This window comes from Rhinopithecus roxellana, chromosome 2 (assembly GCF_007565055.1).
Source record: "Rhinopithecus roxellana isolate Shanxi Qingling chromosome 2, ASM756505v1, whole genome shotgun sequence".
Lineage (NCBI taxonomy): Eukaryota > Metazoa > Chordata > Mammalia > Primates > Cercopithecidae > Rhinopithecus > Rhinopithecus roxellana.
In genome coordinates, this window is record NC_044550.1 from 37,520,894 (window position 1) to 37,547,129 (window position 26,236).

At 36.5% G+C, this 26,236-nt stretch overlaps 1 protein-coding gene across 5 annotated transcripts in view; it reads right to left on the bottom strand.

The window, feature by feature from the left end:
• Positions 1-682: 682 nt before the first annotated feature.
• USO1 (USO1 vesicle transport factor) overlaps positions 683-26,236 on the bottom strand; it is a 91,773-nt gene continuing 66,219 nt past the window's right edge. For 2 of the 5 annotated variants that reach the window (XM_010377115.2, XM_010377114.2), the window contains 15 exons: positions 25,454-25,542; positions 24,897-25,051; positions 21,602-21,813; positions 20,177-20,197; positions 15,185-15,295; positions 14,443-14,561; positions 14,104-14,285; positions 13,707-13,828; positions 10,646-10,784; positions 9,617-9,780; positions 8,335-8,421; positions 5,591-5,689; positions 4,102-4,209; positions 2,383-2,598; positions 683-1,687 (listed from right to left, as the gene is read on the bottom strand). In XM_010377115.2, the coding sequence (XP_010375417.2) occupies positions 1,598-1,687; positions 2,383-2,598; positions 4,102-4,209; positions 5,591-5,689; positions 8,335-8,421; positions 9,617-9,780; positions 10,646-10,784; positions 13,707-13,828; positions 14,104-14,285; positions 14,443-14,561; positions 15,185-15,295; positions 20,177-20,197; positions 21,602-21,813; positions 24,897-25,051; positions 25,454-25,542 (1,914 nt within the window). In that variant the 3' untranslated portion in view covers positions 683-1,597. The remainder of the gene's footprint in view (positions 1,688-2,382; positions 2,599-4,101; positions 4,210-5,590; positions 5,690-8,334; positions 8,422-9,616; positions 9,781-10,645; positions 10,785-13,706; positions 13,829-14,103; positions 14,286-14,442; positions 14,562-15,184; positions 15,296-20,176; positions 20,198-21,601; positions 21,814-24,896; positions 25,052-25,453; positions 25,543-26,236) is intronic. The other 3 variants (XM_010377117.2, XM_010377116.2, XM_030915669.1) reach the window with 2 other exon arrangements.

Sequence of the window (26,236 nt, forward strand, 5' to 3'; positions counted from 1 at the left end):
TCTCTTTCAAAAGTTTGTGTCCTATAATCCCAGCACTTTGGGAGATATCCCAAAGGCAGATAAATGTTATTTTCTAGCCCAGGTTATCTTGTCTTTAAGTAAACCCACTTCTTTAACAGGAACTTCATTGCCAAGAACTCCAGTGCTGGATTTAAAAACATCCAAACCCTTTTCCAACCTCTTCTACTTCTGTACTTCAAACTAACCCCCTCCAATCTTTTTTTTTTTTTTGAGATGGAGTCTCGCTCTGTCGCCCGGGCTGGAGTGCAGTGGCCGGATCTCAGCTCACTGCAAGCTCCGCCTCCCGGGTTTACGCCATTCTCCTGCCTCAGCCTCCCGAGTAGCTGGGACTACAGGCGTCCGCCACCTCGCCCAGCTAGTTTTTTGTATTTTTTAGTAGAGACGGGGTTTCACCGTGTTAGCCAGGATGGTCTCGATCTCCTGACCTCATGATCCGCCCGTCTTGGCCTCCCAAAGTGCTGGGATTACAGGCTTGAGCCACGGCGCCCGGCCACCCTCTCCAATCTTAGGGAATCATAATCATTGGTTTTAAAGAAGATTGTTTTTAACATTCAGTTATACTTGTGTACCCCTAATAAGAGAAGTTGCCTCATTTTCACTGGCCTTTTATTACGAATAAAATACTTTTAAGATGTAAAAAAACGGGAACCATGACCAAGGATTAAGTGAACGTATCTATTTTTATTATGAAACATTAAATTTTGACACATTGCCTCATTTACTTTTTTAAAATCTATTATCTGACTTACACCTATTCAGCAAAAATGCCAATAAATTATATAAATCATAGTTTGGGTCTTTTTAAAACTAGGAACATAATATGTTTTATGATAAACAATAATACGAAATCTGAGTTGTATGAACTGTTAACTTGAAATTTGTTTTAGATGTTTAGCTTAAAACAAAAAGAAAACCAATCACATTAATACATTGTTGCAAAAGTTTCTCCGGAACGCCCTCCACATCACTGTGTGTCAGCATCCTTCGGCTTCTTCACTGAGGTACGGAATGCAGCCATATGTAGGTGTCAAGGCACTCATTCTAAGCTGTCCTATCCTGCACATCTTAGCAATCACATTAGATGGAGGGCTGATGATATACACTAACTCCCAGCCCAGGCTATCTTGCTTTTAAATAAACTAATTTATTTAAAAGAAAATCATCAACTAAGGACTCAAACGCTGAATTTAGAAATAATTCCAATTCAATACACATTCAATCAAATGTGTTAGTACTTAAAAGTCACAAATTTTGCAAAGTAAACAACCAATGAACTAAGGCAAATAGCATTGCCACCACATGCCTTAAAACGGTATATTTTTGGTGTCTGAAGCTCTTTGCAAATTATATTTTGGGACAGTTCAGATGGATTTAAATAAAAGATGTATGTTCTACATAAATTTAGTTTTAAGGTTTTCAACATGGGTGGCAACATTACAAAAATATATCAATAGTCTTAATAGTGAATGTTTTCCACCTGGTTTCTAAATCTTTATTTTCCGTGGAGGTAAACCAAAGTTTAGATTCCATCTTCGAAGTTATGATATAATCTCTACCGTTCCTAGAGATTTTAAAGCTAGATATGATCTAGGTCCTTGCCAGGATCTTCACTTTCATCATCCTCATCCTCTTGGTCTCCAGATTCAAGTTCATCCTCTTCTTCAACCTAGAGGAAAAAGATGTATTTAATATTGTGAAAATCTGTTCATGTCACATTCAACATTTAACAATATATATTATTGATAATTTTTTTTTTTTTTTTTTTGAGACAGAATTTTGCTTGTCACCCAGGCTGGAGTGCAATGGTGCGACCTCAGCTCACTGCAACGTCTGCCTGCCGCGTTCAAGTGATTCTCCTGTCTCAGCCTCCCAAAGTGCTGGGATTACAGGTGTGAGCACCACGCCTGGACAAATTTTGTATTCTAGTAACTACATTAGAATATAAGCCATCTGATTTCTTTGATTTGATGCTGAAGGCTGTCATTTCTAATATGAATGAGACGTATCAGTTAACTTTGCTGATAAATGGCTACACCTCTTTACACACAAATCTGAACCAAACATGGCAAAAGATAATGACACACGTGGGTGACAACAGTCTTGTTATCAATCAAATCAATTCACTTTCTAGGCTTAAGGTCCAAAAGAAAATAGTCTATAAGTACTGAAAACTGAACCTAATCTGTGTATTAAGTAAATTCAATGAAAATAGTGAAAACAGTACAGATGGCACCACATTCATGAACCTACATATCCATTACTATAATATAGGCACAACTTTTCCATGCTACATTAAAAATCTTTTAAATGCATTACACTAAAACATAATACAAATCATTTTTGGAGACATTTTAATCTTACTGGATGACCAAGATCCTTGAGTTTATTCTTCAATGACAGTATTTTCTGATCTTGATCGGCCAAGAGCACCAAGAGATCATCCTGTTCTTTTTTAGAATCTGTAATTTCCAACTCTAGTTTGTCTTTCTCAGTTTGTAAAATGGCAATAGTACTATTAGATGAATCCAGCTGTTCTTTAATGGCAGTTCTTTCCTCAGACAGAGCTTTAATTTCATTCTAGGAAAAGAAAGGTGAAAGGCAGGAATCTAAAATTAGCACTCACTTTCCTAGAGTTTTTAACAAATAGTTTCTTTCTATGACAAATCACTGTACTTGTTCAACCTAAGGAATTTAGGGGTGGAGGTTAAGGGTATAGGAGGTTTAACACACACAGTAACATGAATTTGTTAGACTGTTCATCAAAAATGGTTATTGCCAAAAAACAGCTGAACATCCAAAAAACAGTTTTAGTTAGCTATTCCTCAAAAAACCTTTAAGAGACTTAAAAAAAGTATTACCGGCCGGGCGCGGTGGCTCAAGCCTGTAATCCCAGCACTTTGGGAGGCCGAGACGGGTGGATCACGAGGTCAGGAGATCGAGACCATCCTGGCTAACATGGTGAAACCCCGTCTCTACTAAAAATACAAAAAACTAGCCGGGCGAGGTGGCGGGCGCCTGTAGTCCCAGCTACTTCGGAGGCTGAGGCAGGAGAATGGCGTAAACCCAGGAGGCGGAGCTTGCAGTGAGCTGAGGTCCGGCCACTGCACTCCAGCCTGGGTGACAGAGCGAGACTCCGTCTCAAAAGTATTACCATTTCAGATAATCAGAGGAGTAAACAGAAATACAAAGCATTTTATAGCACAAGTCTGATTAGCACCAGAATTTTAGAACTCGAAGCTCAAGTTAAAAAAATTTTTTTATCCCAACTTCAAGCATACAATTAAATGAAAAGAAAATAGCTTCAAATAAAAATCTATGGTTTAAAAATAAAATAATTTGGCCACAATCCAAAAAGCACAATTATACATTATTTTCCTTAATGTGACCTCATTCCTTTCTTCATGTTATTTATTCTGATGTCTCTTTCATACAATAATATGCTGACAGGATTTAATGTTCCTGTGTTCCACAGCTTATGGAAAATCTACATGTGGCTTGTGAATTAGCTAAATTTGTGCTCCTTGTTTTGTTATTGTGATTAGATATTGATCTTAAAAAGAAAACACAGGCTGGGCGTGGTAGCTCATGCCTGTAATCCCAGCACTTTGGGAGGCTGAGGTGGGTGGATCACCTGAGGTCAAGAGTTTGCGACCAGCCTGGCCAACATGGCGAATCCTCGTCTCTACTAAAAGTACAAAAATTAGCTGGGTGTGGTGGCCGGTGCCTGAAATCCCAGCTACTGAGGAGGTTGAGGCAGGAGAATCGCTTGAACCTGGAAGGCAGAGGTTGTGGTGAGCCAAGATCATGCCACTGCACTCCAGTCTGGTGATAGAGCGAGACTCCATCTCAAAAAAACAAACAAACAAACAAACCCCCCCCCTCCCCGCAAAAAAACACCTGAAACAAAAAAGTCTTCATTTGTGTCATCTTAAATCATCAATATAGGAGTGAAAATATTATGAGATAAAATTACACATTATTAGCTTTCTTCATAAAACTAAGAATTTGAAAGACATATAACATTTCCTAGAGTTCATTTCATATTATACACAGTAAACAAAAGTTGCACCAAAAACAAACCTTTAACTCTTTAGTCTCTTGTAATAATGCTGACAGTCTTCCTTCTACATCAGTAGTTTTGGTGGCTATTACAGTCTGGGTCTCTCCTTGCACCTCAACTGATTTTGCCTGAAATTAGAAATGGAAAAAAAGATGTCTCTTAAACATTACAATCAACATGAACTCCCAAAGTGGTTATTTAATTTGTTTGCCATTTTGATATTTTACTTTCAATAACAGAAAATATAATTCCTCATGTATTTATGTGCAACAAAGTGCTCTCCACTGTCAGACAAGCTGTTCCCACATGGAAGAGCATCAAACCTCTTAAGAGTACGAGGAAGGCTGGGCTAAGGTGCCTCAAGGTAATTAAGCCAAGAAAAGTAATCAGCAAGTCAGCTCTAATGTAACTGTAACTCAGCATTTAATAAACACAGATTATTTTTCAAAGCCTTTCCTTCATAAATTTCCTGAAAGTCCATACTATCATCCTAGATAGGTAGATAAATTGAGCCAAATATCATTATTAGTGAAATGCAAATCTTTTCTCAAGTGCTAGAGAAGGCACTCCTGAATAGCAGTTCTTCAGTCTTTCCTTGTCTTTTTTTCTAAAATACTAGGAAGTGGGGTGTTGACACAACAAATATCTAAAAATGTGGAAATAGCTTTGGAACTGTGTAATGAGTAGAGGCTTTAAGAATTTTTGAGGTGCATGGTAGAAAAAGCCTATATCACCTTGATGAGACTGTTGGTAGAGATATGGATTAAGTGACTCTGGTGAGAGCTCAGAAAGAAAAGAGCAGAGTTGGAGAGAAGCTTCATGGTCATAGTGAGAAGAATGCTGGCAGAAATATGAATGTTAAAGGTGCTTTTGGTGAGGTCTCAGATGAAAACTAGGAACACATTACTGGGAATTGGAGGAAAGGCAATCCTTGCTATAAAGTGGCAAATAACTTGGCCAAATAGCGTTGCAGTGTTTTGTGGAAAGCAGAACTTTGTAAATAATGAATTTGGATATTTTGCTGAGGTTTCCAAGCAAAGTGTTGGAGTGCAGCCTGGTTTCTTCTTGTTGCTTAAAGTAAAATGTGAGAGAAGAGAGAATAAATTGAAGAAGGAATTGCTAAGCAAAAAAGAATCAGAATTAGAAGATTTGGAAAATTGTCAGTTTACCTATATTGCAAAAGTATGAGGAAGCATGTTCTGGAGAAAACAGTAAGCGTTTTTGAATATTTTATGACAGCAGAAAAACTGCCAGCTTGGACTGAAAGGACAGAAATAGAATGTGATACCAGCAAAATAAACTCTTAAGTACCTGAATAAACTAATCTGGTGACTGACTATAAAAGGACTGCCACCATGAATACAAAGCCGATGTTACTAAACACCGGCTAGTAAGTAATCTAAAGAGAAGATGCTATCTGATGAGCTTGTTTCTTTTTCATTGTGGCTAAGAAATAATACATCAACCTTGTGTTTATTACCTTCCAGAGGAAAAACAGAAATTACTTACAAACACTTCTGTTTTCTGTAACAGTTCCTGCTTTTCTGTCTGTAGTTTGGTGATCTCCACAGATTGTGAGTTTAACTGAGACTTTAAAGTTGCCAGTTCCTAAGAAACAAAAATAGTTGAGTCATAACATTAAATGTTATTAATTTCATCAAGGAAATATTTACAGAGACATCTAAAATATGATTTACAACTTCCTAGTTTTAATATCTAACTCTAAAGAACTATTCTTGAACTTTGGGTTCAAGATGGAAAATTCAACACATTCATTTACCTCTGCTCCCTCCTGAACCCCCATGCCAAAAAAAAAAAAATCATAAAGAGAGGAAGGGAGGGGAGAAGGAAGAAAGAAAGGAAGGATGGCAGGGAGAGAGGAGAAACCTACACAAACAAAAACATATATTGCTCTCTTATAGACGAGAGCAATATAATTGGGGAATTTGAGAAAGCCAGTAACAGTGGTAACTAACTCAGCACACCTGAGAAAGCTGAAAGCTAGGATGACCACTGAGAAAGTTAAGATAGTACCTGACTTACACTGAATGCATTAACTACCAGAAAGGTTGGGAACTGGTATCATTAGATACCTCCGGAAGTACAGATAAAAATGAGGTTAAAAACTGGAGGGCTGGTTAAAAGACTATTTAAGAAATAGATCATCAGATCCCTGTCTCAATCTTAGGCATCAGGCAACTGTTCCTCCTTTCCTAGATGAAGACTTGAGGTTTATTATGTGACTGGGCAAAACAGGACATCTTTAGGGACCACCAAACATAGATGAATGTATCAGTACTATAATGAAAACCAGGGTATTAATTGAAAGTTTTTATTAATGTTGAATTTCCAAACTTCTCACTCTCTCCTCCCTCCAAAAAAGTACAGGCAAAGAAAGGCAATTATAAAAATGGCTGTCAGCAGGAGTGATTTCTCCCCATATCCCCCAATCTCCAAGGACATTTGGTAATGTCTGGAGACACTGAGTAAGTGGTGGGACAATGGCAAGTTAAAGGCTCTTTTCTTTTGGTTCTCTTTAAAATTTCTATCATGTACATTTATGGCTTTTCTAATTAATTATTTGTTTAGTTATTAAAATGAGTTATAGTTTTCTGTATATAGTATTTTACTATATATTATAAAAAACAAAACTGTCACTTAAAAAATACATTTTTTTTAAACAATCTAAAGTTTATAAAAGTAAGTAAACTGGAGTAAGTAAAATAAAAGGCAATTTGCTTTCTATAAAAATATCTAATTAAAGTTTCACTGGGAAGCATAATTAAATAGCTTATTTTTACTTAGGATTTACAAACTAAGACTATGTATTAGTAACTTAATTCCCTTTAATTTTAATACAGTTCTAGTATCGGGAGACTTAATAAAACCAAAAGAGCATATTAACCTTCCCACACAAATAAAACATTGTGAACAAATACTGGAGACCTGAAAATCCTCAATGATAAGTGATTCCTTTTTTAAACAAAGGTCAGATATTTAGAATCTACTCTGAGGTACATGGACATTATCAAAATAAGACAAAATTTCTCTATGTTCAGTCATTTCTCTTTCAAAGCAGCCATGTCAGTGGACTAGGGCCAGTTGATTAGTGGAGGGAGAAGGAAGTCAGTCAGTCCTAGGTTAGTAAGGATGGTCACGTTTTTAGTATTGCTTGGATTTAAAAAAAAAAAAAAAAAGTATGCATTTCTTGGCCAGGCGCAGTGGCTCACACTTGTAATCCCAGCACTTTGGGAGGCCAAGGCGGGTGGACTGCCTGAAGTCTGGAGTTCAAGACCAGCCTCGCCAACATGATGAAATCCTGTCTCTACTAAAAATACAAAAAATTAGCCAGATGCAGTGGCAGGCATCCGTAATCCCAGCTACTCAGGAGGCTGAGACAGGAGAATCACTTGAACCTGAGAGGTGGAGGTTATAGTGAGCCGAGATGGTGCCACTGCACTCCAGCCTGGGCAACAAGGAGAAAGAAAGGAGAGAAAGAAGAAAAGAGAGAGAAGAAAAGAGGAGGAAAGAAAAAAACCCCAGAACCTGTTTGGGGATAATATACTCTAGAGTTTTCTTCTAATTGCTACATTATTTAATTGTAAGTGTACACAGTTCATTTCTCTTTTTTGATTCTTTTCTTGAACAGTACGTTTAAATTTTTTCATTGGATAAAAGTAAATCTGTATGATCTAGTTTAACAGGAATTTATAAATACTATAAGCAAGTAGAAAACAGTTTAATTTGCTTTTCTAGATGTTATAAATTACCGCAGAAAAAGTTTATTTTACTTTTTAGCTGGAGTCATTTAATTGAGATATACATAAGTTTACCTTTTGTTTTTCTCTTTTTCAATTCTAAAATTCAGTATTTTTTAGACAAAACAGTTTAAAAACCCCATACATTCAGTCAAGCAATTATCATAGTATATGAAAATTAGGCATAAGATTTTACATTTTCATATTTGCAAGTCATAAATTTAAATTTTTCATTGTTAGTTCACTGATAATCTATAAATAACACGGGTGAGATGCTGAGATTTTTTAAGAAGAATATCTCTGAAAAAAACACAATAAAAAGCAAAGTACCATTATTATATAAATAGAAATAGCTTCTGGATTTTCAAATGGTTGTCTTAACTTAAATTTTACTTACATCTGCTAATACAGTTCTAGATTTGTGAAACTATAGGGCTGTTATTCTAGTATAATTAAAACATGACAAAGTAGAATTGGATCAAAGTGGAAAATTACCTGTTTTAATTCTGCAACTTGTTCAGAATCTCTAGCTGAAACTATTGCTGAAGACTGTTCATTTGTGCCAGATGTCTGGGAAGATTTCTACAAATAGCACAAAAATAAGCTATAAAATATACACGGTATAAAGAGATGAGAAAGAACAAAACAGAACTGTACACATATAAACTATATCATACGTGTGCTTACCAAAAAATTCACATCAACATTTTAATTTTTATGCCCAAGATACAAATTCAACACAGCACATATTGTCTACAACTTTTTAATGGCTAAAAATCCATTTGTAGGCCAGGTGTGGTAGCTCACGCCTGTAATCCCAGCATTTTGGAAGGCCGAGGCAGGAGGATCACGTGAGGTCAGGAGTTCAAGACCAGCCTGGGCAACACGGTGAAACCCTGTCTCTACTAAAATACAAAAAATTAGCCAGGTGTGGCGGTGTGAGCCTATAATCGCAGCTACTCGGGAGGCTGAGGCAGGAGAACTGCTAGAACCCGGGAGGTGGAGGTTGCAGTGAGCAGAGATCGTGCCACTGTGCTCCAACCTGGGCAACAGAGCAAGACTCTGTCTCTAAAGAAAAAAAACAAAAAAAAATTGTAATTTATTAAATCTAAGCATTTACCTGCGTTCATATGGAGAAAGAGCATAAAAGTAGACATTTATTAAATAATTTCTATGTATTAGAAAGTATTTCACTTAAATCTCACAACAATGAACTAGACATTACCACTACCATTTTAGAGATCAGGAAGCAAGTTTAAAGAGGTTAACTAAATTGCTTAAATTCAATGAGCCAGGAAGCATTGAAGCTTAAACAGTTTGACTCCAAAGCTCATCCTGTAAAATCTTTTTTTTTTTTTTTTTGAGACAGAAAATCTCCCTCTTGTTGCCCAGGCTGGGGTGCGGTGGGGTGATCTCGGCTCACTGCAACCTCTACCTCCTGGATTTAAGAGATTCTCCTGCCTCAGCCTCCCGAGTAGCTGGGACTACAGGTGCCTGCCAGCATGCCTGGCTAATTTTTGTATTTTTAGTAGAGGCAGGGTTTCGCCATGTTGGACAGGCTAGTCTCGAACTCCTGACCTCAGGTGATCTGCCCACCTCAGCCTCCCAAAGTGCTGGGATTACAGGCGTGAGGCACTGTGCCCAGCCCATCCTGTAAAATCTTAACATATGATATTCTGGCCTAAGAGATCCAAGGAAAAAAAAGAAAGAAAAAAAAAGGCAGTATAATGAGAACCACTCCTGAACTCTTATTTTAAATTTTTAAACATTTACTTACCAAATTTTCAATCACAGAGTCCTTTTCAGTCAGCTTGCTCTGTAAAAGTTCCTGATTATTTTTTAATTCTTCTATCTCTTCTCGCAATCTACCAATTTCTTCTGGTTGAACGCCATTCATCTGAGCCCCCTCACTGTAAGAACCTTGATGCTGATTGTCTTTTCCTGTTAGACATAACATTTTAAAAGCCAATGGGAAACTTAAGCTTTTCATTTTTGAACTAGAAGATTCAAATATATAATTTTCTTAATTCAATTACTTTGGCAGCACTTTTGCAATCACATTTCATCTTTGCAGAATGGTATATTGATAAAAATAGTGAACTGATAATATTTTCTGGATTCTGGGAGAAAAAACAGCACAGCCTTGACTAAACTGCATGGCCTGGTGATCTATTATTAAGAATTACAGTAATTTTAATTCCAATTCTGTCAACTGAATATGAGAAAATAAAATCCCTTTAAAAAATCTTCACAAGCACTGTAGGATAATACTATTTACAAGCAGTGGAGCTCTTGCCATTTTCCAGGCACAACTTAAATTTTTCATTTATTACTTCATTTAGTTCTCAAACGTTATTACTATCTCCATTTTGCAGAAGAGGAAACTGAAAGATTACATCAGTCATTCTTAATCAGCTATACATTAGAATCACCCGGTGGGCTTGTACTAGTTAGTGATCCCTGGACCTAACTCCAGATTAATTAAATCAGAAACACTATTGTGGTATCAGCATCGGTATTTAAAAACAAAAAAAAGCGTCTCAGGAGATTCTAATATACAGCCATGGTTGAGAATCAATGGGCCAGATAAACAGGTAGCAAGAAGCTTGGACTTCAATCTCTAAAGGTCCAGTCTTAACTACTCTTAACTATCATGCTATTTTGCTTTAAACTCCGATTTACATTTTTTGTCACCATGATTAAGGTTAGAAGAATACTAGTCCACAAAAATAATCTTTTACTTTGTCCAGCTCTTGAGGAAAGAATGACCTGGGTGCTATCACTGTGATGGCTCAGCTACACTTACCTAGCTGTATTTTAAGAAGATTATACTGGTCTTTGTGCTGCTGGATCTGAGATACTTGCTGTGTGACTGCCGTCTGGAGCTGTTCATTTTGACATTTTAATGTGGAAACCTGCTGCTTTAATTCCTCAAGTTGCAGATCCTGTGGAACAAAACATAATTCATGTGTTTTAAATTCATACTAGTTAGCATTAAGAAGGTGAACACTTTAAAAATTAGAGGTCACATTTTGGGAGAGTATGCGAAAGTGCTCAACACTTCCAAAATGATTCAATAATTAAGCAACTTGGTGTGTTAATATATCCATCAAGGCCAATTAACATGCAGTAGAACTACAAGATTTCAAGGAAGGCTCCATTAATAAACACCATGGCACAGCTTGCAATTATAGTGGAAAATACAATGAAAAAACTCCATTTTATGGTCACAAAACCATTTAAAAATTTACATCAAACTAAGAAATTTAGTATATGTATATATACATATGCATCTATATTATTTTTAATATTAAAAGACAATGAGAAATACAGGAAATTGATAAAAGAGCTTCCAGCTTTTACCATCATAATAAAACTATAGTTGGAATTTGACGTCCTTTCATTTTCTTTTTTGTTTTGAGACGGAGTTTTGCTCTTATCGCCCAGGCTGGAGTGCAGTGACGCGATCCAGCTCACTGCAACCTCCGCCTCCTGGGTTCAAGCAATTCTCCTGCCTCAGCCTCCTGAGTAGCTGGGATTATAGGCGCCCGCCACCATGCCCAGCTAATGTTTTTGTATTTTTAGTAGAGACGGGGTTTCATCATGTTGGCCAGGCTGGTCTCAAACTCCTGACTTCAGGTGATCCACCAGTCTCAGCCTCCCAAAGTGCTGGGATTACAGGCGTGAGCCACCGTGCCCGGCTGGAATTTGATGTATTTCTTTATTTTCTTCTAATTTTTCCCCAATCCATGGTTTAAAATTTGTCATAATCGGTCTATATATAATTATGTAGCCTTTAATTTACTTAACATTCTATCATAATTTCCCCATATTGCTACACAGTCTTCAAAACATAATGTTTAATCCTCACTAATTAAGTAGATGCAATACAATTTATATTCAATGTTTTTGATGCTAAGGTTGCGTTCCATTTATCTTTTCTTTCTTTTTTTTTTGAGACAGAGTTTTGCTCTTGTTGCCCAGGCTGGAATGCAATGGTGTGATCTCAGCTCACTGCAACCTCTGCCTCCCAGGTTCAAGTGATTCTCCTACCTCAGCCTCCTGAGTAGCTGGGATTACAGGCATGTGTCACCACGCCCAGCTAATTTTTTGTATTTTTAGTAAAGACGGGGTTTCTCTATTGTTGGTCAGACTGGTCTCGACTCTCGACCTCAGGTAATCCGCCCACCTCAGCCTCCCAAAGTGCTGGGATTACCAGCATGAGGCACTGTGCTTAGCCACTGCACTCCAGCCTGGGCAATGAGAGTGAAAGTCTGTCTCAAAAAAAAAAAAAAAAAAAGAAAGAAAGAAAGAAAGAAAGAAAAGAAACATGGAAAGCAACCTTAGTGCCAAAAACACTAAATATACATTGTATTGCATCTACTTAACATTGCTTTCCATTTTTCAAAGTGACAAATTTCATTACAATAAATATTTTAGTTCATATAACTGTTTCCTGAATTTTGGAGAATTTCCTCAGGATGAACTATCAAATGTCATTCAAAGGATATAAACATTTTATCGTTCTAGATGCTTGTGGCCTAATACCAAATAGCATTTTAAATGGTAAGAATATTTAAAATGAACATTTCTAAAGGAGTTATTAGAGTAACTGTGTCAATCATTTTTTTGTTTTGCCAAATCAACTGTATTTGCAGCCCCAAGTATAGACTCTGTATCACATTCCAACAATTTGTTTTTCATTACTTGCATTGTGTTGCATTCATTTTTCACTGTTCCAAAGATATTATTACATTTTACCAACTGGAAATGACTCCATCTTTGTACCCAGGTATAGATGAAAAATCCTAATAACCATGGGTAGTTTGATGATTCAAATTTTACCATTCTAAGATTACAATTTATTGATTTACTTTCAAACTGAAAAGCTCAGAATGAATGCTAAATATACCACAACATTTTCATTCCTTCTAAAATTTTAATCTCAGTAGGTTGGGCGTGGTGGCTCACGCCTATAATCCCAGCACTTTGGGAGGCTGAGGCAAGCCGATCTCCTGAGGTCGGGAGATCAACACCAGCCAACACGGTGAAACCTCATCTCTACTAAAAATATAAAATTAGGTGGCATGGTGGCACATGCCTATAATCCCAGCTACTTGTGAGGCTGAGGCAAGAGAACTGCTTGAACCTGGGAGGCGGAGGTTGCAGTGAGCTGAGATTGCACCACTGCACTCCAGCTTGGGCGACAAGAGCAAGACTCTGTCTAAACAAAAAATAAACTAATTTCAGTAATGTAGATTGTGAGGAAGAAAATAAGATATAAACAGTTGTCAATTTAAAGGGTTCCATGTATGCCTTTATAGGGTTTATGGCACACCTGCCATAAACTGTGCACAATTAGTAGACAGGTGTGGACAGCAGTAGAAGGAAGGGGATAAATCTGTCCCACAGGGTCTGCCACTACTGTATTTTTTTATGACACTGGAATTTTAACAACATTAATAACCTCATTTTTCAGCACTTTCTAGAATTCCAATCAAGGTAAATATCATAAGAAATTAAATGAGAGTAAAAGTCAAGAAAACATTTTGAAGGAATGTTATGAAAGGTTTAGGGTACTCAACACAATGCAAGTAATGAAAGTTCACTGGTATCCTGGAAAGAAAATGTCAACTAATGATCCTGCAAATGTAGTTTCATCTTTATCCACTCATCATTATCTAATAAATCAGCTGCATGGTGCTTAGCACATATTAAGCACTCTGTTGAATACTCAGATGCTTCGAAAAATAATGAGTTTTGCTTTCTATATCCTCTTTCATTTGAAATGCCAGAAAGAAATTCTTCCTGAAAGCAGAAAGTGCCTATTGCTAATCAGAAGGTCTATACAATTCATCAGTACTTACTTGCTCTCGAATCATATTTTTGTAGTGAGTCACAATATTGTCATGCTGTTCTAATGTTTTTTTCACCTCTTCTTCTTTTTTATCTTCTTCACTGGACTTATAAATAGCCTTAGTTATAACACCTATAAAAGAAAGCTTCTTTAAAATTTGTTTTAAACGTTTTAAATACTATTTTACTATTAAGACTTAGTAAAAACATATAACCTAACTCCATGATAGGTAAGAATCTTTTCAATCTTACTGAAAGCCAAATGTCCTTCAATGGGCTACAGATCAAGAGCTAGGAAAAAAATATACCTTTAGAGTTATTATATAACCTGCATGTATCCAGAATATACATGTACAATATAAACATAATTACTTTCCATCAAATATCAATATAAATCTTCAGTCTTACCTTCAAGTTCTTTTACCAGCTTCGTAAACTCATGATCAAATATCATGTATTCTGGACTGGGAAAGTTTGGCTGGGGTTTCTGAGATGCTCTGGAATATAACTCATGTTTGCTAATAAATCCTAGTTTCTCTATGAAATTCTCTTTGCCAATCCTCTTTTCTATTAGTTGTTTTAGTTTCTCTCTACAGAGATAAACATATTGAGATGCTTTAAAAAATAAAATCAAAACAAAACATAAAAGCTTGATCTACATAATGCTTTGGCAAAAAAAAAAAAAAAAAAAAAGCATCATTATTTATTGATGCCATTAAGAGAGTCATCTTCCAAGGCCTTACTTACTTCTTGTAGCTCTCAAGTGAATTATCATTGAAATAAATCGAAATGCCCAACAAAAGGGCACATAAGCCTTGGACCAACTGCTCTTCTTCTCCAAGATTTTCTGCAATTTGTGCTGTAAGCTGAAATCTTTGTTAAGGAGGCTAAGGATTGATAATATCTAGTATATTTTGCAATTGGAATTTGACATACATTAATACTTCACATAAGAGTTCCCATAAGAAATTCCACATATAGGCTAGGTGCGGTGGCTCATGCCTATAATCCCAGCACTTTGGGAGGCCAAGGTGAGTGGATCACCTGAGGTCAGGAGTTCGAGACCAGCCTGGCCAACATGGTGAAACCCTGTCTCTACCAAAAATACAAAAATTAGCTGGGTGTGGTTGCGCATACCTGTAATCCCAGCTAACTCAGGAGGCTGAGTGAGGCAGGAGAATTGTTTGAACTTGGGAGGCGGAGGTTGCAGTGAGCTGAGAGAGCCACTGCACTCCAGCCTAGGCGACAGAGCAAGACTTGGTCTCGAAAACAAAAAAAGAAATTCCATATATATTCCAAGCCAGCATAAAACAAACCACACACACACACAACTTAGGCATCATTACAACCTTAACAGTTTAAAAAGTCGCAACACAGATAAGATAGTGGAGAATTCAAGTATTTTGGGCGTAGAGCTACTTCTAATTGAGAAGAAAAACTAAAAAAGATATAAATACTTACATGTACGTTACTAAAACATAAAGGATACAAATGGAACATTGGCTGAATTGTGAAGAAAATGTGTTACTGCAATGGGACAACTGCTTAGCCAGGTACAAAGCAACATTAATAATCCAACTCTTGTTTGTATTTTGCTTCCCTGCAACAGATAAATTGGTAGAAATCTTTCCATTCATTTTATATTTTTTAAACTTAAAGTTGCCCTAAGATCCCTTCCATTTGCATGAAAAGAACTTTAACATCTTATAAGAGATGAGCCAGAAATCCAGTTTTAAAAAACTAAACAAGAGAATAAATTCTTGTATGCACCAAAGGCTGCACTTCCTAAAATGAACAGAGTGCAGAAATCAGAATTGATCCATGTTCAGAGGCATATACTGGGTTATTTAAAATACCATTAGTTTAAAAACCTTGTCTGCTAAGGAAAAAAAATTATAGTGTGGAGGCTTTAAAATATCTATTAATCCCAAGACACTTTACAATGAATTTGCCAAGCAAATCTATGATATTTCAGTCACAAGTTTAAAAACAAGTGCGTGATAAAAGGAAAATTCTACTTCTTTCCAAAAAAAAAAAAAAAAAAAAAAAAAAAAATCAAGAAAAATACAAAAAATAATCCCCTGAATCATTTAGTCAAATTCCATGAGAGAATATATTTTCTAACAATAAATAAACCATACTACAAATTCAGTGATCACACACCAGATAAGAGGAAGATTTAAATTAGCCAAGTGCCCCAAACCATTAACTACTGCCAAGTATAGTTAATACTGAAAATAAGCATATCCAGCAAAATTAGTTTTCAAAATTTTAATACAACACATTTACATCTCCTAGGTAGAATAATCTTAGTTCATCATATTGACAGTGCCCATATTTATATTCCTATAACCTGTATCTTCAAAAAAAACTTGTTTGAAATAAAATAATGAAAATCAGAATAGTGGCCGGGCGTGGTGGCTCACGCCTGTAATCCTAGCACTTCGGGAGGCCGAGGCGGGTGGATCACCGGAGGTCGGGAGTTCAAGACCAGCCTGACCAACATGGAGAAACCTCGTCTCTACTAAAAATACAAAATTAGCCAGGCATGGTGGCACATGCCTGTAATCCCAGCTACTCCGGAGGCTGAGGCAGGAGAATTGCTTGAACCCAGGAGGTGGAGGTTGCAGTGAGCCGAGATCGCACCACTGCACTCCAGCCTGGGCAAAAAGAGCAAAACTCCGTCTCAAAAAAAAAAAAAAAAAAAAAAAAAAAAAGAAAATCAGAATAGTAATGCATCACTTTGGGGAAAGTCTCATAAAATGAACAAAATATAATTCAAATATCTAGACAAGGAATGAATTTAAAGTAACCATCACTATGTTCTGAAAAATTTCTACCACCTAGACTATTCTAATTTTGCAAATCTTGATGCCAATATCTTGACTCTTCTATAATCTATTTTTAGGTATATTTAATATTGAATTAAGTTCAAACAGGACCTCTTCAAATGATCTGCCATGTAAGCACTGACACAAATTTAATTTTTACATGGTGCACTATTTTTACTGTTTCCTTGCCTCTATGTCATTACCATGCCCACAATATAACTTCAAGTCATCCACGTAAATTGGAAAGTTAAAAAACAGTCATTCTCAACCGACCATGTGCCACAGAAAACTTACAACTACTTGAGTTATAAATGCAAATGTTTTGTTCATCTACCTGGTTATATATATAAGTTCATTATTACTTAGAATAACCATTTGCAGGTACCAAATATACCCACATTGTATATATAAGAGCATACTATCAAATCACTGGCTGATGTATAATTAAAAAAAACAGAATAAGATTTAAATCAGAATCTTCTAAAAGTATGGCTTTTGGGATCTAATTGAAGGATAAGAAGAGCAAAGTCAAATATAACCAGTTAAAAGACAGAATAAAACATTCCATTTATTATAGAGACAAAAAAAGATAAACTACTCAGGAGTGAACCTAATCAAAATGGTATAAAATGTAAACAAGGAAAATTTTAAAACACTCCTAAAGAGCACAAAAGTGGACATAAACCAATATAGAAAGCCACCATGTTCTTAGATAGGAGATTCAACATCACAAAGATATTAATTCTAAGTTAATTTATAAAATTAATGTGCCTGTAATCCCAGCAGTTTGGGAGGCTGAGGCGGGTTGGATCATCTGAGGTCCGGAGTTCGAGACCAGCCTGAGTAACATGGTGAAACCCCGTTTCTACTAAAAATACAAAAATTAGCCAGGAGAGGTGGCAGGCGCCTGTAGTCCCAGCTACTCGGGAGACTGAGGCAGGAGAATCGCTTGAGCCTGGGAGGCGGAGGTTGCAGTGAGCCGAGATCACAACACTGCACTCCAGTCTGGGCAACAGAGTGAGACTCCAAAAAAAAAATTAATTAAGTAATTAAAAATAAATAAATGATAAAATTAATATGATTCAAATAAAAATTACAAAAAGGTTTATTTTTTTTTTGCTTCTTGAACAAAACAGCATGATTCTGAAGATCATATGAAGAAAGTGAGATTAACTAGGGACACTGTAAAAAAAAAGAGAATAATGGATCACGAACAAGCAGGAATCAAGAGACAGAATATAAAAATCCAGAAAAATGGGCCCATATACAAATGAGAATTTAGTATATGAAAAGGGTAGCATATAACCATCAGTGAGTTACAAATAGATTTAAAAGATTTTGGGACAACTAGACAGCTATTTAGAAAAAGAACAGTGGAGCTGTATCTCATAAAGTTCGTTGAGAAAAACAGAACAAAGAATTAAATGCAAAAAAAAGAAACCAGAAAGTATAAGATAAAAAGAGAAGTATAAGGCCGGGCGCGGTGGCTCAAGCCTGTAATCCCAGCACTTTGGGAGGCTGAGACGGGCGGATCACGAGGTCAGGAGATCGAGACCATCCTGGCTAACATGGTGAAACCCCGTCTCTACTAAAAAATACAAAAAACTAGCTGGGCGAGGTGGCGGGCGCCTGTAGTCCCAGCTACTTGGGAGGCTGAGGCAGGAGAATGGCGTAAACCCGGGAGGCGGAGCTTGCAGTGAGCTGAGATCCGGCCACTGCACTCCAGCCTGGGCGACAGAGCGAGACTCCGTCTCAAAAAAAAAAAATAAATAAAAATAAAAATAAAAAAAATAAAAAGAGAAGTATAAATGCCTTAAAGTCTTTTCTCGGGGGAGTGGGAACCGAGTCTCGCTCTATCAGACTGGAGTGCAGCAATCATAGCTCACTGCAGCCTTGAACTCCAGAGCTCAGGCAATGCCCCCGCCTCAGCTTCCAAAGTGCTAGTATTACAGGTGTGAGCTACCATGCCTGGCCTAGTAAATTCCTTAAAATCTGAACATGGAAAGGCCTTTTCTAAGTATGACTTAAAATGCAGAAGCCATAAAATAGAAGTCTGAGAAAAAAAAATCCAAAACAAAACATCAAGGTCAAAAGACAAATGACATACCAGAAAAAAAAATCTGTAACATACTAAAAACAAGGGTTAAGTACATTAATATAAAATGGGCAGAGGATATGAATAAAAGGAAAAGTACACACCTCTTTCCAGAGCCCCTAGAGTGTGTGAACCATTGAGGAGATTTGAGAAAACAAATGGAGGCTAAAACTCTAATTTGAGAGCATTCTCAGGGGTGATTATAAATCACAGATTTTACAGGATAAAAGAGAACTACAAACAAAATATTTGAAGCTGAGGGCTGGGTGCAGTGTCTCACACCTGTAATCCAAGCACTTTGGGAGGCCAGGTGGGTGGATCACCTGAGGTCAGGAATTTGAGACCAGCCTGGCCAACATGGTGAAACCCTGTCTCTACTAAAAATACAAAAATTAGCTGGGCGTGGTGGTGTGCACCTGTAATCCCAACCACTGGGGAGGTTGAGGCAGGAGAATTGCTTGAACCCGAAAGGCGGAGGTTGCGGTGAGCCAAGATCGTGCCATTGCACTCCAGTCTGGGCAACAGAGTAAGACTCCATCTCAAAAAAAAAAAAAAAAAAAAAAAAAAAAAGAAAAGAGCATGATGGAACTTTCTGGGATTATGAAAATGTTCTACATCTTGTTTTGGGTGGTGTTTACAGAGATACACTCAAACACCAAAAATCATCACATGAAACACAGAAGGTCTGTGCATTTTATGGTATATAAATTAATACCTCAAAAAAATTACCTTTCAAATGACTGACGTATACTTATAAAATACTTTCCCTGATATAAAATTATTCAAGCTAAAGCTGCAAAATATGTATGTATGTGTGTGTGTAAGTTAATGACACATGTTAAATCATGCTCATACACAAAGATACAATTCATAACAGGACCTCATTTATTACTACCCATATTATTCAACTGAAACTCATGCCCAAACACAGATATTAAGGTACACTCCTTTTCTGCCAAATATTCACACAAAACAAAACAAACGAAACAAACAAAACAAAAATAGCACTTTCCCTGCACACAGCAAAAACTAACCCTCAGTGGTGGCTGTAGCACATGGATTATATACAGAATAATCCATAATATTTCATTTAAAATATTTCAAATTACAAAATTATACTTACTATTGTACATTTTAAGTAATCTAGTATAAAAATAATCACATTCTTTCATATGCTGATTGATTAAAGACAAAATTCTTAATCCTGAATTCTACTTCCTTTGAAATGGCTTCAGAGAAAATAAATAGGCAAGCTTGGAGAAAAAACACAAAAAACCAAAACCAAGGAAATCCAAAAAGTGCAAGCATCCCCAGAAGAAGCACAAGTACAGATTCAGATTCTCATTCCCACAGTGCTTAGTAACACCAATACAATATCCCATGGAGAAAAACTGGAGAGTCATTTATCATAGAAATAAATTGGTTGACACACAAAAGTGTAAGTAGAATGTAACTTCAAACAAGCGGTTAAAAAAAACCAATCAGCAAAACCCAAGACAGAGAAAAAGCTTTGCTGTAAGAGGAAAATGCCTAAGCTTAATCAAGTGATACATACCCGTCTGTCGATCTTATCGCCCTGCAAATTATACATTACAAATTATTCAAACATGTTACTACTTCAGAAAAGTCTTTAAATCTGGAAAAATCCCTCAAATACTTTTTCATAGTCTCTCTACAAACTCAAGCCAATAATTTGGGACAGGATAGTTCTAATGATACTTCTTTTATACAATAAAGTTAGAGGATACATTTAGAGGATACATATTTTAGAAGATAAAGGTAAAAAAAAATAAACAAAAAAAACAAAAACAAAAATAAAAAGAAGATAAAGGATAATTTTATAGCACTGTGATTACTTCAGAATGGGGAAGACATCACCATCTTTAGCACTTCTCATCATGCATTCATTGTAATTTCAATGTTAAAGTGAAGTTTGTGGTGATGGTGATTAGACAGATAATTACTGTTTGACTTTTAAAAAAAAACTGTTGTTAACAGATAGCAATGTGAGAATGCCAAGTAATAAATAAGTAAAGATACAAAAATTTGGGGTAGTTTTTTTAATTTCTAAGAGATAAGTGTTAAGACAAAATAAGCTTTCAATCAAAGTAAGCCAATTTTAAACTTTAACTTCCTTTTCACTATAGTTACTTTTTAAGTTTTCATTTATAATTTCTATGGATGGAGCTACTGTTTCTTTAAAATGTACAGAACAATTTTAGATTTAGTCACATTTTTACTCTCCCTGAGTGACTTTAAAATGTCAATGACTTTAGAGTTTTGCTAAAGCATGAACTTGAACTGTTCAACAGCAAGGCTGGTACATGTGGGCAAATCATTTAACAGAAAGTGACATTCCTAAATGCCTAGCACCTACACTTCAATAAAGCTTTGTTGTTCTCATTAAGAGTCTAAGACACACAAAAATTTTTTGTTATGTTTTCCTACATCTTACTAGGTAAATGATATGCACTGGGGACTTAAGGATTTAAGAACTCACGAACCTCAAGGGAATATACTGTATAACTATATATACAATGGACCACTATTCCACTGTTTCTAGATGATCAATTGCTTTGGGAAGAGAAAGAGGGAAATATACAGCTATGAACTACTTTATTCTATTCCCTCCCATAAACTAACCTGAATTCAGTTACTGAGAAGAAAGAGAAAAATGACATGCATGAACACTGTGGATAATTTAAAAGCAAGACAAAACCCTCAAAATACCTTTCTGGCCAGAACATGTATTTTCATCATGATGCAGACCTTATAACAATTTAGCAAAACTATTCCTCTAACAGTATTTACTGCTTTTTCTCCACAGAACTGTTTCTGATTATGATGAACTAATAAGCAGAGTAAGTCTTCTCTGTCCTTTTTCATCTGTATCTTCTAAAGACATCCTTAAATCCTGTATCACTGACATCAAAATGTACAGAACTTTTTCCCCTTAGAGAAGTTTAATGCAAAACTTTACCTGTGAAAGGATATTGGTGCACTGTTGAAGTAAAGAAACTGGAGGGTTGCCAATACTTGTAGCAAGTTGAACCCTGAGCAACTGTTCTTTCTGGGTGGCATTTTCTTGCAAAGCATGGGCAAGGGCCACAGCAGCACACCAGTTTGAAAGTGAATCAGTAGAAAACAAACCTCCACATAATAACTGGCCAGCTGAAACTGAATTACCTGTTGCTACAAAGATGGCAGGCAGACAATAAAAATATATTAGATTTTTATGTAAACCAAATTTTAAATCAACTGTTTTCTGTACACATAAAATAGTGTGAAATACCATTAAATATAATCATTAAACATGTGTTAATTAGTAGTATTAAATATACTTTCAAAATGATAAAAATCTGCTTTTCAAAGCAAAATGAACAATGAGAGAAAGTTATCTTGGAAGAAAAGTAACAGAACAAAGAAATACAGGTTGAGGCTGGGCATGGTGGCTCACGCCTGTAATTCTAGCACTTTGGGAGGCTGAGGTGGGAGGATCCCTTGAGGCCAGGAGTTGGTGGTGCATGCTTGTAGTCCCAGCTACTCGGGAGGCTAAGGCCTGAGGATCACTTGAGCCCAGGAGTTTGAGGCTGCAGTGAGCTATGGATCGTGTCACTGCACTCCAACCTGGACAGGAGTGTGAGACCCTATCTTAAAAAAAAAAAAAAAAAAAAAGAGAAAAGAGAAAAGAAACATAGGTTGAGTATCCCTTATCCAAAATGCTTGGGATCAGAAGTATTCCAGAAAGAAAATGTGGTACATACACACAATGGAGCACTATTCAGCCATACAAAACAAAGAGATCCAGTCATTTACAACACAGATGAACCTGGACATCATTATGTTAAGTGAAATAAGCCAGGTATGTAAAGACAAACATTTGCTCTCACTCATTTGTGAGAACAAATAAAAATTAGAACTAAATTATTTACCATCAATGGTAGAAGGTAAAATTATTTATCTTTATTTGTGGAATCTAAAAATTTGTGGGAATTCATGGACACAGAGATTAGAAAGACGGTTATCAGAGGCAGGGCAGGGTAGTGGGAAGTTAGAGGGAAGGTGGGGATAATGCATACAAAAATATTGTTAGAAAGAATGAATAAGGCTGGGCGCGGTGGCTCATGCCTGTAATCCCAGCACTTTGGGAGGCTGAGGCAGGTGGATCACGAGGTCAGGAGATCGAGGCCATCCTGGCTAACACGGTGAAACCCCATCTCTACTAAAAAACACAAAAAATTAGCCAGGCATGGCGGCGGGCACCTATAGTCTCAGCTACTCTGAAAGCTGAGGCAGGAGGATGGCGTGAACCTGAGAGGTGGAGTTTGCAGCGAGCCAAGATTGCGCCACTGTACCCCAGCCTGGGAAACAGAGGGAGACTCTGTCTCAAAAAAAAAAAAAAGAAAGAATGAATGAATAAGATATACCATTTGATTGCACAACAGGGTGACTATAATTTTAAAAAAAGGGTATATTTTATTTTTAATTTTTTTTGGAGACAGGGTCTCACTCTGTTTGCCCAGGCTGGAGTATGGTGGTGTGATTTCAGTTCACTGCAGCCTCAACCTCCCAGGCTCAGGTGATTCTCCCATCTCAGCCTCCCATGTAGCTAGGACTACCGGCGTGTGCCACCATGCTTGGCTAATTTTTTTTTTTTGAGCTGGAGTCTCACTCTGTTGCCCAGGCTGGAGTGCAATGTTGTGATCTCAGTTCACTGCAACCTCCACCTCCCGAATTCAAGTGATTCTCCTGCATCAGTCTCCCCAGTAGCTGGGATTACAGGCGTGAGCCACCAGGCCCAGCCTAAATTTTTGTATTTTTAGTAGAGATGGGGCTTCGCTATGTTGCCCAGGCTGGTCTTGAACTCCTAGACTCAAGCAATCTGCCTGCCTTGGCCTCCCGAAGTGCTGGAATTGCAGGTGTAAGCCACCATGCCTGGCTTAAGTATACATTTCAAAATTACTTAATGAGTGCAATTAGATTGTTTGAAACACAAAGGCTAAATGCTTGAAGAAATGTTTAAAAAAAAAAGCATTTCAGATTTCACTTTTGGGATGCTCAACTTGTATTAAAATATTTTCGGCATCAAACTGATGATGGTAACATTCCAAAAACTTACCTTAATTAAAAACAACATTTCTAAAACAAACTTAAGGAAATGCCACATTTTGATCATTCTACTACATCAGGGTCTTATTTTCATTAATGTTCAATAACTTTTTTAAGGTAATAAATTTTTTTTTTTTTTTTTTTTAGGTAATAAATTTTTTATCAAATTTTTTTGGTAAATATAATTAAACAGACTTAAATTCTAACAAAAAACCTCAATGTATGTAATTAAAATGAGTTTTATTGATGTTTCCAATTACCTTTATGAAATTGCTCTTAAAGTTTAAAGTTAATAAAGGTAATTATTTAAAAAATTTATCTTAGGTAAGATGAAACATTTAAAGAACCCATAAAAAGGTTAATGACTCTAACCTATACTAGAACAACAGACTGAAAGTTAAATGTGACCTAATGGTAAAATTCATCTTCTTTTTTAAATTTTTATTTTTGAGACAGAGTCTCTCTCTGTTGCCCAGACTGGAGTGCAGTGGCACAATCTCGGTTCACTGCAACCTCTGCCTCCAGGATTCGAGGGATACTCCTGCCTCAGCCTCCTGAGTAGCTGGGATTACAGGCACCTGCCACCACGCCTAGCTAATTTTTGTATTTTTAGTACAGACGGGGTTTCACCATGTTAGCTAGGCTGGTCTTGAACTCCTGATCTTAGGTGATCCGCCTGCCTTGGCCTCCCACAGTGTTGGGATTACAGGCGTGAGCCACCGCACCCAGCAAAATTCATCTTTAGAATGACGATTACAATTAACAGTAGATTCTGTTTACTGGCATCTATACATGCTAAGTTTTGGAGTGAGTACTTTATGTAATGTAATGCATGTAACTGCATTTATCCTCACAATGTTCCTAATGGGGTATTATGCCCACATAGAGATGAGTATTATTATCCCCCATAACTCAGTAAGGCTCAAGTTAAAAAGTTATACAGCAAAAGTTATACAGCAAAAGTGAAAATTCTACAATGTAAACTCTTGTCTGACTCCAAAGCCTGTTGTCTAAATTTACCTGCAGGCTTTAGAATTCAGGTGTTTTTTTTTTCCTCCTAAGCATGCAAAGTATTTTAGGCTAAAGCATAGAAAGAAAGATTCAATTAAAAGTTTGAAAGACAATGATTTACTTTTTCCAATAAAAATTAGAACTAAATTATTTACCATCAATGGTAGAAGGTAAAAGTGTTGACACGATTTCTCCTTGTCCTTTTTGGTTTTTATACAAGAAACACTGGAAACAATAGAGAACAGCACAGCGCAAAACAAATGGCTGCCTTTCATTAACCATGGACATGAGAAGTACTACAATTGCCGGTCTGTTGCATTTAAAAAGAAAAGAACAAAATGAAACAATGCAACCCAAGTATACAAGTCAATAACTAGTCATTTTTGTTGACTGAAGAATCATAACCAGAACACCAGCAAGTTAATATTTCTATCTCTATTTCACAGAAAACTGTAGCTGACAGAGTGAAGTGACTGTTTGCTTAAGGCATACAGCTAGGATGTGAACGACATGATGCCTGAATCTAAGTATCTAAATTCCAAAAATTACCAACCCTTTTAAAATTCCAGTGTCATTTATCTTGCAAGATAATTTCTAGTTTCAAAACATACAACTAAACTTCTTTAAAAACAGTAAGATGTGTATACGAGATACATTAACAACCCAAAATTTTTACTTCCTCAGAGTAATCTCAGTATTTCCCTTTCTCTACCTTGGTGGGTTTGAAGGTGCATTTACAGACGCAAAGTAGTCTTGGTTTACTTGGTAGCCTCGAATAACTTCTGATACCGTATTTATGGTCTGTTAAGGGGAAGAAAGAAGAAGAATATTTAGAGAAATTAAGCCAAGAAGGAAAATCTGTTTCCAAGAGAAAAAAATCTTATATTCCACTTTTTAAGGGCCAAAAGCACCAAAACATCAATGATAACATTGTAATCTTGTAACACTTTCTCAAGGTAAAATTTTAAAGCATCAAGCATGGATCTCCAATAAAACAACACTTGACATGCATTTTAAATCTCAAAAACTATAATACTATTCTCTAGGAGATAAAATATCTATTTATATAAAAACAGAAAAAAGGTTTTAAAATAATCAGAGAACAAAGTTAAAAGATTAAAAAATTCAAGGATAAAGTTAAAAAATAAAAAGACTATTTCAAAACATGTTATAAAAGATATATACCACTTTAATTTGTTAATTAAAAATTAATTTTTAAAAAGACAAATTACCCAGAAAGTCTACTAAGAGAGTTGCAGAAAGAGAACAGAAAAGAGGTCAGGCACAGTGGCTCATGTGTGTAATCCCAGGACTCTGGGAGGCCCAGGTGGGTGGATCACTTGAGGTCAGGAGTTTGAGACCAGCCTGGCCAACATGGTGAAACCCCGTCTCTACTACAAACATAAAATTAGCTAGGCATCGTGGCATGTGCCTGTAATCCCCATTACTTGGGAGGCTAAGGCAGGAGAATTGTGTGAACCCGGGAGGTGGAGGT